The following is a 13,113-nucleotide window of genomic DNA, read 5'->3' on the forward strand; positions in this document are numbered from 1 at the left end:
GCTGCTCCTCCCTGGAAGTGTTCAAGGCCAGGCTGGATGAGGCTTTGAGCAACCTGGTCTAGTGGAAGGTGTCCCTGCTGATGGCAGGGGGGTTGGGACTGGATGATCTTTAAGGTCCCTTCCAACCCAAAGCAGTCTGTGATTCTATGAACCAGATACTTTCTGGGTTATTTCACTGCTGGGATTCAGTTCAGTGTTTGTACATCTCGATGATGCAACGAGCTGCTGCTAACAGGGCTCTGGCTGGTTGCTTTAGCGAGTGACAGTTGTCTGTTTTCCTCCACACTAGAACCGTCCATCTGTCATCACCTGTGCTTCTGCGAACAACCGGAACTGTAACCTCTCCCACTGCCCCATTGCTCACAGCGGCTGCGGTTCAAAAGCCCACAGGAGACCCTCTAGCAGTAAGTTACACGTCTGCACTCTTTAACTGCCTGCTCAAGATCTGAGAACAAAATCATCTCACCAGCCTTAACGGTGTAGGCACTGATATATTGCGGGGAATAACAGGAGGTGAGACAGTGGACACCTCTCTGTATCCTGCACAGGCCCCTCTGCAGTCCTCCTGACCATCAGTCCTGCGCCACAGCACAAAGTACCATTTCAGAATGAGGGGGAGGGAGGCCTTCTCTTGTTTTGAAAAGCTTCTTTAAAAAAAAAAAAAGTCCCAACACCCCACACAGACAAGTCATTATGTTTATTTTAGTCTAACTGCCAAACAGCAGCCAGGGCCAGCGGATCCAGCCATGCTCTTGTTTTAGGAGCTGCAGTTTCCCCGGGCTTTCAGTAGTCAGCAGAGTTTTACGATTCAGCTGCAGTCACAAAATCTTTTCCTGCAGATACAAATGCTCTTCCAAGGCACACACCCTCCACCTTTCTCTGCTCGGATAACACAAAAGGCTTTGGAGGGCAGTTGCTACAGCAACCCGAGCAGGGAGCTGTAGCTTTCTACCTTCTGTGCAATTAGTACTTTTCATGAAATCTTTTCATATAGTACTTGCTGGGAAACCTTGGGATGTTTCTGTTCACTGTGCGGCCGGGGAGCACACAGCCCTTTCATTGCAACTCCTACACCTGCTGATGTGTCGCATTAACACACAGCATTTCCCAAAGTCCCTGCCAGTGGGGCTTCATCAACCACAACGGGTCGGTGTAGCAACACCAGGATGACACAAAAGTGCATAGCAGGGCACTTGCTGTTATTTAGTAGCAATAGTTATTAATATTATTTTTACTAAAGATCAGTGTTCTTGAAAACTAGAATTAGAAGCTGAAGTGAGACCCTGGAGAATATATTCCACTCTTGGAGAAATCAATAGTTAAGGATGTGAGATGTTGTAAGTTTTCTAGAAAACTGCTGTTCCTTATCTAAGGAACCAGCTGGTTCATTGAGACCCCAGCTGGATTCACAGGGGCTTTGGAACAGTGGTAAATGTTTTCAGAAAATATTTCTCTCTTGTCACTTGAAGAGGTCTTTGTGCATGACGTTTATTTTGGGATCAATCAAGCCTTTCTGTAGCAGGAAGGACGACAGTATGGATCCTGACAGCTTTAAGGGGTTTTTTTTTGAAAGATAAATCTTACTTGTACACACAGATATTGTTTCTAAATTGTACAACTGCAACTCTCTCCTATTTAGTCTGAGTTGTTAATACTATTACTGTTCAAAAAGTGTCTATTGAGGCTCTTTGTTCCTCTTGGAATAGTATTACAGCATTTTTTTTGCTGGCAGTACCTAAAGCAGAGGTAATGATTCATCTAGTGTTCTGACTGGCTCCTGGCACAAGGATGTGAAGATGAATCCCCAGAATCAGCTTTTGGCATGCTGTAAATTAGAGTGAGGTCTCCTCCCATCTGACTGGTATCAGCAGGCTTCAGAGCTGACTTTAGGGAACTGTTTCAATCTTTAATTCTATTTAAGCCTAAATATAAATTCTATGTGATTGTTTTGGGAGAGGGTTTCCATAGAATCAGACCTGTAGCTGTTAGTAGCCTGAGGGAGAACTATAATGATCTATCAAATGCTTACCTGGTGCAGGTCACAGAAATGCAAATGTTTAACTCATTTCTTTCTTCAGAATTTTAAATCCTTCCCTCTTCTTCCACACCCCGTTCACTGCCAGTTCTATAATGATGTAAAGAAGTCTTGCTTTCTGCTGAGATGATGAAAAATGGGAGAGAATAGGGGAGAATGCAGTACTTGGTGCCAGGATTCTGTGTGGAATAACGCATCTTCTGCCTCCTTTCCCCCTCCAGCTACCACTGCCTGTGACCCAGTGGTGGAAGAGCACTTCCGCCGAAGCCTTGGCAAGAATTACAAGGAGCCTGAGCCAGTGGCAAACTCTGTGTCCATCACAGGATCAGTTGACGACCACTTTGCCAAAGCACTTGGGGATACATGGCTTCAGATTAAAGCCGCGAAGGACGGAGTCTCGAGCAGTCCCGAGTCTGCTTCACGGCGGGGCCAGTCTTCCCCTTCCTCTCATATGGTCAATCATAATCACTCGCCCTCTGTAGTCTCATGAAGAGAGGACTGTGACGTTTGTGAATTTGCATGGTTTGACTGAGCTTGGAGCAGTGCTTAAAAAATAGTGTTGGGGGAGGGGAGATTAGTTTTCAACACATGTTTTCGTGTACTCACTTGTTATTTGTAAAAGGGTGCCCTTAAAGACGATAGCAGGAACTATTTCATAAAGATTCAGATGATGTAGCATCCTTTTTTTTCCTGCCTCAATTACCAAAGAAACCTCTGATGCAAATCTGCTGCCCCTTAAAAAAAAATAATGCACGCTAATCCACACAAGCCATTACTCTTAGTTGGTTGACCCAAATGCTTTTTGCTCCTGTTTGCTTCTGGAGACTCGAATTTGTCTGGTTTGCTTACATGGCTTTTTTATTTTTATTTTTCCCCCCGCTGTGAAGTAATTTTGTATGTATATACTTGAAAAGAACTGTCATGTATGATTTGCACTATTGGAGGAGGACTGAAGTTGCATAGCAACTTTCTGGAAGACGCTAATATTTTGAGGGCAAACTGCTGAAAAAAGGGTTTAAGGATGACATTTCTATCAGTTTGATTTTTTTTTTTCTTAAAGCAAAACAGCTTTGGAAGGGGAAGTCTCATACAGGTTATAGGTCTTTCTCTCTTTAGATTTCAGGTGCTTAGTGCTTGCAACTGGACTGCATACTTTACAGAACACGGGCATTTTTTCCTAAACACTGCAGTTTGTTAGAGTAGAGCTGAGGTCGGAGGGTTCCATAGTGCTTAACGATGCATGTTTTATGAAAAATAGCTGGTATCTATTAATGTATAGGCAGTAAGAATCATAATACTTATTAGCTTTTCTTCAGAATTAGTTTATTTTTGTCAGTAACAATCCTAGATATACTTACTGCTGGTACAGTTGTACTCTATGATATTTGTATTTGATATTCACTTTAGTAGCAGCCAGCAAAAGAGGACAGCCTCAGGACAGGCTGCAAGTGACGCCGCTAGCGATAGATAGGTGATGCGTGGTACAGGATGCTATAGCTTTGCGCATGACTGAGTCATTGTTTCTGTCTGCAGCACTGTCTGCTTAACAGGAATTTGCTTCCTAAAAACCAAGTCTGTGTAATCCACCTTGAACCAGCTGCAGAAACTGCTACCGTGACGTATCTTGGCTGGACAACAGATTGTTACAGTTTGTGAAATATGACCTTTAATTTTTTTTTTTTAAGCTTATTCATAAACCTATGCCAAGTTGCAGTATACATTCCTCCATTAGAAAACTTTATACAGGTATTACTGCATTTATTATCATTTGCTATATTAATAGCTACTAACTAGAAATTAGGCAATAGAGGCAGGCATAAACCCACAGCTGTGCTAGTACTAAGAGCTTCTCTTCTTGTTAAGTGTAACTGCTCTCCCCCATACATTCCATCTTCCCAGTACAGTTGCAGCTAGGGCTTTTTTTTTTATACTGGGTTACCTGAAAGGATTGGTTCAGTGTAGAAAGTTAGAACTAGTTGGAAGATGAACTACACATGATGTATTATGGACTATGTTACAGTATTGGGTCCATTGTGGCTTTTGTTTTATAGTTTTTTTTTAAAGTTAAGCTATTTAATTTGGACAAGGTGCAGGGTAGAAAGAGCGGGAGATTGGCTCTTACTCTTGTTGAGAAGGTGGCTGCTCAATTGTCTTTCCAAAAAAAAAAAAAAAATTAAAAAAAACCCCAAACCCACTAAACATAAGCCCCCAGTTTTACACATTTCACTACCATCTTACTGGGTAGTCAACGCTTACTTGCTTTGGCATTCAGTACCCTACTCTCTGTAGGAAGATTGTTTAAAGAACACTTTTTTATATAGGTAACTTTAAGACCATCGTTACGCTGTGCGTAAAGAATGTACAGAGAAATTTGTAGGTATTTTTTGAGGAACAATTAATTTGTTAATGATATGTAGCTATTTAATTTTTCCCTTTCCTTTATTGTAATCATTCATTTTTTTTTTGTTTGGAGAAAAAAGTTGATCTTTTTTTTTTTGTTGTAGATTTGTCTGTAATACAGTAAAAGTGCAGGAACACAGTTATTCTATGAGAACACTGCATTAGCATTAATAGCCACTAGTTTGTTATTGCTACAGGCTACTGAGCATTATAACAGTAAAATACTAATACTGTAGATGGACTCTGTGGAAAATGTGACTCCTATATTTCTTCGTAAACACAAATAAGATAATGTTTTTAAAGCTAATATTTTCAATAATAGCTGTTTTACAAAGTTACATTTACTTATCTGAGATAGGTAAATGGATTTGAGGGCAATAAAGATTTAATGTGATATGTCCAGTAAAACATATATTGACACAATAATGTCACAAAAGCCAAAGGGTTGGGGGGAGGTGGAAGGAAACTAAACTGAACTCACTGTCATGAGACGTGGTGAAGTTTCTTCACAGAGCCAGGTTCTCTACAGTTCAGTCTGAAAGATTCTCTCTGTGTTTGTAAATCTGTAATATACCATTCTTTCGTGGCCTTGTTTCACCTGGAAAAAAAAAAAGGGTTGGCAGGCCATCTTTTTTTTTTTTTTTTTTTTGTACTTAAAAGTAGCCTTAAAGAACAATAAAGTGCTCTTAAATCACAGGTGTGTGCATGCTCTTCTGTACTGTACTGCAAAAGCCAGAAGCTTGTTCCTGTACTTCACACTCCTGGCTCTGTCATGTTTTCCTTCTGAGGAGAGGCAGCTGGTTTAGGTCTGACACCCCTTTGAAGGTGCTGGCCCAGCATCAGTCTGGTGGGGTTTCCCCTGCAAGTTCAGGGGTTTGTCTAGGAACAGTCTGTACAGCTGAGAAGAGAACCTGCTGCTGCCAGAGTACAGCTGGGCAGAAAGACCCCCGGCATTAGGACAGCTCTGAGCACACGCTGGCACCAGAGCCACTGAGGAGGTCTTGGAGCATTTGCCTGGTCTTGCTCTGTGTACAGGGTGAAGTTCCTGTTCCTAATGCAGCTCACCTGGGGCAGCTCCTGAACACTCACCTTTTGGGAAAATATCAGCTAGTTGAGTGCTTCTGGACTGTTTACTATACCAATGTCTTCGTTTTGTCCTTTGACTTCTTCAAATTTTTTTCAAAAGAACAGAAATTACTCCCTAAAGAAGCCAACTGTATTTCAAACATAGACAGCCATGGACTCGAGTTTTGGGTGAGCAGCATTTCAATAGAAGATCATTCATTCATTTGACTGGAGACAGTTAATCCTTAAAAACAAGTGTTCTAATTACCTGCTTTTGAGAAAGCTCAGTGAACCAGGCAAGAGCCTTCAGAGGAATGTCATCTCCAAATGCAGTAGAGGTGTCTCCAAAGTTAAAAAGGAACCCCTGAAAAGAAGACAGAAGTTACTGTTGCATTAGAAGTGCCTACATGGTTTGAAAACAAAGCAGGCATGACATGCATGGACATTGTTGCAGTAAATGGCTATTCTGGGGTGTGGGAGATCCAAGAGAACTCATTTCAAGAATGATTAGTTGAACACATCTGAAAAACATCCCTCTCTAAATACCCGTGGAAAGAAGCCTAAATACGAGCTTTAAGAGCTTTTGGGAGGGAGGCCAACTACAACAAGGCTCACACGCCTCTCAGTCTGCTTTCTGAAGGGAGCTGGTTTCCTTTTAGGAAAAAGTCATCCCTACATCAACATTTTGGGGACTCCATGGAACAGGAGCAGCAGCATTGCTATCTTTCAGGTCAGTAACTTAGAGTGTTCCATTTTATACATGGGAAAAGGAAAAGTATGGTAATTTTTTTCCTACCACCTGAGTTTTCTAATTAGTAGCAAGCAGTAATTTTGCACAAAAGAGTAGTGCCAGGGCCTAGAAAAACTGGCCCGTACACACACACATATTATCATTAAGGTCTATACTATTTGTAACAGCTTATCTTTTCCTGTGAGCTAAATTAAAAGCAACTTCCAGCTGCATTTGCAATCTCACCCTCCCCCCAACTTATTTTTGCCAATTTAATTCAAACCAGAATTTTAATTTTAGAAAACAGACCTGACATCACAAACATACTAGGGATTGAGTTTGGCTCTTTGCATAGTTCAGTGAGCGGCCTCTCCCAAACACAGTTTCTATGTGTTTCAAGCTGCTGTAGCTGTGAAAGTGAACTTTATATACAACTCCAAGCAGAGGCCAGATGGATAGAGCTGGTTTGACACACCAGTGATACCAGAGTGTGTAACTGTGGACAGTACATCTGCTCCCTTGCTAAACCTGTACCAGCAGCATCACTGGTAAATACCACTGAACCTGCCCAGCTGAGCCAGTCAGGCAGAAAGGGCTTCACACAACCTTGATTTCCTTTGAAAATCCTGCAAACACCTGGAGCAGCAAAGGGAGACTGTGGATGGTACCAAGCTCAGTCCTGATCCCGCCAGGGCCTGTGCTGAACACTGATACCAAAGTCAGGTGGCTGTAGCAGTTCCTGCCACTGCTGCAGGGAACACAGCAGGGAACTGCTACAGCTACTCATAAAGCAGCAACACAACTGCAGTGTAACTCCACTGCTAGGCTTCAAAACTGCCACACGCACACAACTCGAAACTGTCACCAGCTCACAGCACAGACCAGAGCTGCAACTGCACCAGTTCAGAAGCTGCTTCCCAAGCAGCAGCTGAAGGTCCCTGCCACTGGGCTGAACACTCCCAGAGGGGTGCAGGGCACTGCTGGGGTGGGACCAAACCCAGCTGTTCCTAGGAGGTCACATCAGTCAACAGAGAAAAGATGTAAAGTTGTCTTTCAGCCGTGTTCAGAAGCCTTTGTGCAACAGCAGAGTTAGGAGAACATGCTGCTCACACTGTACTCACTGCACTGACCCACAGCGGCTGGGAGCGATGACTTCTCCAGTACCCAACCACCCTGCCAATGTGTCATGTTGCTTAACCTGATACCCTGGCAAAACCCATCAGAACTATTGTAAATGTTATTTCTGTAGGAGCTCTACTCACCAGAGCTGTTGGCACGCTTGTGCTTGGCTGAGGGGAACATTCACCACCAGCTATAGATCCTTCTTGAGGAACAGTGAAATAGGAAACCCGTCTGCATCTTCCTGATGTACAGGAGCTTCCATTTCATCTGGGGTGGACAGAGCCAAGGACGTTCCACACAGTGGCTGAAGGGTGTCTCCAGCGCTCTCCCCTCAGCAGACAGTTATTCACAGCTGGATGATGTTGTGTGCTGAAGCACACGTTATCCCTGAAGGACCTAGGACAGAAAACACACCAATTTAATAACTAATTTTTTAACCTCTCCTTTAATGGGAACATTCTGCCCCTCTCTGTGGAACAGCTCTCTCAAGTGCATTTCTTGGGTATAAGACAGCCAAGATGATAGATAATTTAATTGCTTATTTTTAAACTGCAGTTACATATAGCTCTCCTGTTTTCCTTTGGTGCTCTCCTGACCCAGCACAGAAGGAAACAGCACTACGTGTCTCCAGGGGTGCACATGGGCTCTTCAGAGTGCGCGCTCTGTCTCAGGAGTATGTTCCCCTCTGTGGAAGAGAGGTTTTATATGAATTTTACACCCAGGAGAGGTGCTGGGAGGCTCATGGAGGCAGCACTTCTCACCAAGTGAGACATTTTATACACATATTTTTTTCTCCAGCAGCAGGGACAAGCCTTGAAAGAGACAAGCAGACCTGTGGGTAGGTGGCACTTACCTCTGCATGTATGGCAAAACCAGGACTAGAACCGCTTCAGGACATGGCCTTCCCACTGCTGCTCAACCTTCAGCCTTAACACCTTGACTGCAGCAGAGTTCCCAAGTGTGTTCAAGCCTAATCCTGCCCAAGCACCGTCCCAGGGAGATGCTGTCACTAACTCGGCATTTCTGTAGGAAAGGCAAGGGGAGAGCAAGTCATTTCATCCGTGATCTAAAGCCACAGACACCACTTCTTTCTCCAGTTCCCTCATTTCAGTTTTTCTCTAAGACATTTAATAGTTTACAGCAAACTTGGGTGTCTTAATAACTCAGGCTGAAAGTGCTGCAGAAGAAGCCCAAGTCCAGTGTAAAACAGCCACTGCAAAAACTGGTTAAACTGCATGATAATACACTGGGAATTTCACTTTTGATTAAAACCCCAAGGACAAATCTGGTCCTGGTACATTTTATGTGACTTAAAAATGGTAGGAGGGGGCACCTTGCACCAGCTAGGAATCTTCCACAGAGCTTGGGAGCTTGTAGTTCAAAACTACGGTTGGAATTCTTAAGCCTTTGGTCTCCTGCAAAACAATTCTCATCAGGTGATGTAGCGCCTCAGGGTTTGTCCAGGCTTCCTCTAGACCAACTGGTGACCTTGGCGTCACATTTGATTTTTATTTGCAGAAAAGTGTCAAATTTATCTGTGTGATTCTGCTCAGCAAATCTGCTCATCACATTACAGTGTCTATACACGGTTTCTGCTTAGCACAGACAACACTCACCTCGCAGAGCAACAAGAGCAGCAGCTTCTCCAGATCCGCCCCCTTGGACAGACCAGCACACGCACCCTGCAGAGAGACACAGTGGGACCAGTGCCAGAATGCCAGGCTGTTCCCAGTACAAGCTCCTCCTCGAAGTGGATGTCATACTGAAGGCAGCCTCCATCCTCAGCTGACAGCAGCATCCCTAAGGAACATGAAATAGGAAATACTCATATTTTCCTTTGTGACACAATCAGGAGCCCAATTCATCAGACACAATGTGCTCACGGAGGGGTTTTTATAGCTGCTAATTGCTGTATCACTTAAGCACATACAGGCGATTGAGATGCCTCTGTTAAGAATGGTTGGCACGGGATTTGTCATACATGGATATTCAGATTGACACGCATTTATGTGTTAACAGAGTTGGAGAAAAAACAGAATTTATTTTCCTATAGGCTACTTTTAAAGAATGACAAAGCAGTTACTGACTTCCAGTCAGAACACACTTCATTACATTCACATGAGGCTCTTTACATCTTTTTTTGCTTGTAGGCTAGCCAGTTCCACTGTTCACTGTTGCACTCTTCATTCTAATTTTACATTTTATTTTGCTAAGCAGCAGCTCTCTTAAATGCCAAGGAGAACATCTGTCTTCTCTCCATCACAAAGACAGACACAAAGGCATCTGTCAACATGAAGCTGTGTCAGCCACATGCCTGCTGCATTTCATAGGCAAAAAGCTGCTTATCTCCAAACTGTTTACTCAGTTTGGCAAGTACCATGGACACAGAACACTTCTGACAGCGTCCTGCTATTCATGGTGGAATCAACGTTACTTTTTTAATCCAGGAAAACACAAAGCTCAAATCTCCTGCTGCCTGAAATATAAAATAACGTGGGCCTTGTTGAATTAATGACATGTAGCTTGTGTGTTGAAGTATACACATGATATACCACTGCAATTGTGTTACTTCTAGTTAGTTCAAATGAAGTAGTAAAAATACAGGATTTTTTTTGTTTGTTTTCGGAAAAAAAAAAAAAAGAAATGCTTCAATTAGTTAAAACCAAAAAAAAAGTTCTCAGCCTAAAACCAGAGCTTTGCTCTTCACTGATCCACTGCAGTACCCTAAACATTTTTTTTTTTTTTTGAGGGGGAAGTGTGGATGAAAATAATGGAAAGAACAAATAATACTTGGAGATTAAAGCAAGAGCCTTTACTTCTCCTTCCAAGTGACAAGTTCTTGGGCTCCTGCTAAGGCTACAGAAAATCCCAGACTATTAACTTCTCCAGAAGAAAATGCAGGTATTCAAATAGCACCACAGGTGATGTGATCCAGCATTGTTACCGAGCTCCCTGAGGTACCTTTATTTAACTCAATGTTATTTTTATTCATCAAACATTTTCTCATGGTATCAATAGTTATTGACATCGTTCTGGCTGCTGGAGCTTGTTGTTCTGTTTTATATGATGATATAAACACATATGTTTGGAAAGCAAAGCCAAAGTAAGAGAACTGAAGTTCAGAAGTTTGCAGAGAGTTAAGAACACTTTAAATTCAGTCTTACCTCTTGACACTCCTGACATACAGGCCGTCATCACTATCACCCCGGCTTCCTGTCACCGCTGGGACACGGAGCTGTGGCCACCTCTGAGGAACAGACATTTCACAAGGGCAGGAGGAAACCCTCTGCTCCCTCCCAGGTTGCCCGGAGCGTGCCAGCCAGCTTCACCAGTGATCTCTGCACAGTGCAAACAAGCTGAAGTAATCAAGCTGCTTTTAAAAATTATTGCAAACATGATTCAAACAGGCAAGAAAAAGACCCCAGGTGAAAACCTCCTGCCACCAATCTGACTTCCCCCACAAATGAAAATGCTGGGAAGAAATTCACTGGAACAGATATCTAATTGAGAAAGATCATTTCTTCTCATTATTCAGAGTTGCTAAAAATAAATAAAAGTCATCCTCTGTTGTGAAGGTCTTCTTTATCTTAATGGTAACCTTTTGTCACTTGTTTGTAAGTCTCTCCTCCCCAGTGGTTCTCATGTCTCCCGTAGGAATTTAAAAATCAAGATTAAAATATGTGATTTCTGAACTTGCAGGGCCAATTTAGTGAAGTAACAACTGAAACCAGTAAACCTATTTCTTCAAAAGTAAGCAATATTCTCATTTTGTCCACTGAAACGCAGACATACATATGTACAGAATTTACCTTTTGCTTTGAGAAAGCCTTAAAGATATATCAGGAAAGCAGAATTAGCTAGTCCAGAGGAAAGCAAACTTAGAAGAGCACACAAGACATTGTCTTTATTGTCAGAAAGACGTGGCTGGCTGAATGGAGGCTAAGAACAGGGTTCAGAATCACCAACCATATAAATGTAAAATGCACGTCAAGTTTTAAAGACTGCACTATAGATGTCTAAAATGCACTATTTCAGAGATCTTTGTTTGGATTGAACCACTCCTCTGTCATTTCATACACTTGCTAGTTTAGCCTTCAGCTTCCCTGGTCTAAACCATGTAACACCATTAGCTCAAATGGTGAGATTTCAGGTGAGGAAATGAAGAAAAACCCACGTCCTGCAAAGTCACCACCACACAGAACGTGGTGAGATTTTAGGGCTCTTGTTTTAAAGATTTTTGTGGCAAGAACAGATTTCCTCACAACAAAAAAAATAATGCTTTTGTTGTTGCCAGGCTTACAAATGCAGTCTGTAATGTGAGGCAAGATATGACCTTTCAGGATGATGCAAAATCAGCAGTAATAAATCAGATGGTGACTTTGCTGACATGTCTGTAACTTCAGTGATTAATCCAACAAATAAACAATTTCTGCTTCGAACTAGAGGAAAGAGGAGTGTGTGATTCTCCTCCTGCTCTGCCCTGTGATAGCTGAACTCTGGATGCAGTTTTGGTCCTACCAGTTCTCACAGGAAATGTGAAAAATGCCTGGGCAAAGGCTGAGGATTAAAGTCAACAGCAGATCCACCCATACATCATTAAGGACAGAGAAGCTAGGGAAGGCAAGAAGAACATTCTCCTCTTTATCTGAAAAGTTTGTTCCTTTTAACAGTTGCCCCATGTATCCAATTTGTTTGGCTACCCAGAATGTAACACCTAATGCTGGTATACAGAGGAAATAAAAACATACCTTGCTACTAGAGAATCAACAGGATGTGGACTCCAGGACTCCTTCACACCACTCCACAGCCACTCAAAAATTGCTCTTCTGCCTTTATAGTCTTGAGGAAAGGATAGAGACCATCACTTTCGTATTACTTGCACAAATCTCAACTGTTTCTCCTGCAGATTCCAAGGCACAACAAACAGAACAATATCAGTTTTTTTCAGTGACTAGGAAGCTTTCTTGCCATGCAGTTATTTTGGTTATAACGTACACGAACAACTGTAAGGTGGTGAGGCAGTAACATTGATCTCTCACCACAACTGTATTATGTATTCACAGAACTCACTGAAATCATTCTGTGAGAAAATATTTCACTTCAATTTTTCAGAAGCAAAATTAAAATCAGGTTATTATAAATAATTACATTTGGAATTAATTCTGTTCTTGGGCCATTTCGCTTCACATTTTCAAGTCTTTCTACACAGCCACAAAACAGATGTGTTCATTTTTAAATGAAAGAAAAAAGAAAACAGATTCTTGGGAACTGAAGGAACACAAAACAAAAAACCCCAGTGTGGGGAGACCAGCAGTAATGTTTTGAGAGTTGAGAAAGCTATAATCTACCCAACTAGTGAGACTGATGAAAAGTAAAGATTCTCTGCTCAGGAAACCTCCACTGCTTAGCTCTGCAGCCCCGACGTGGGAATTAGCTACACGATAACCTCAAAGCAAAACACATGAAGAACTTCCACGCTGGACAGTGTTAAGGGAGCACAGGGAACGTTCATTAAGGTACAGGATCACAGCATCAACTTCCAGATATGTATCTATTTTTTGCTTGTGGGTAAGAAGTCTGCTTAAGTATAATGGTCTACTGTCCTCTGTAGGTGCAAATTCAGAATGTTCCTCTCCTTCCTGAAAGCGCCAGAAAAGTTGGGTGACAAAAGAGAAGTAGCACTTAATTTCTGCAACAGAGTGTAAGGGAGAAGCAGCAAGCTGGCTGGCTAACCTGTGATCAGGTTAGCTTCCCAGGCTTG

The 13,113-nt window shown here is 42.3% G+C and overlaps 1 protein-coding gene across 1 annotated transcript; it reads left to right on the forward strand.

The window, feature by feature from the left end:
* Positions 1-289: 289 nt before the first annotated feature.
* On the forward strand, positions 290-4,190 carry VGLL4 (vestigial like family member 4; the record flags this gene model as incomplete). The annotated part of the gene is made up of 2 exons (XM_010167583.1): positions 290-404; positions 2,257-4,190. Coding segments are annotated over 2 exons (384 nt in total), but the record flags the coding sequence as incomplete, so codon positions are not given.
* Between the last annotated feature and the right edge of the window lie 8,923 nt (positions 4,191-13,113).

The sequence above is a fragment of the Antrostomus carolinensis genome, unplaced genomic scaffold (assembly GCF_000700745.2).
Source record: "Antrostomus carolinensis isolate BGI_N321 unplaced genomic scaffold, ASM70074v2 scaffold49990, whole genome shotgun sequence".
NCBI lineage: Eukaryota > Metazoa > Chordata > Aves > Caprimulgiformes > Caprimulgidae > Antrostomus > Antrostomus carolinensis.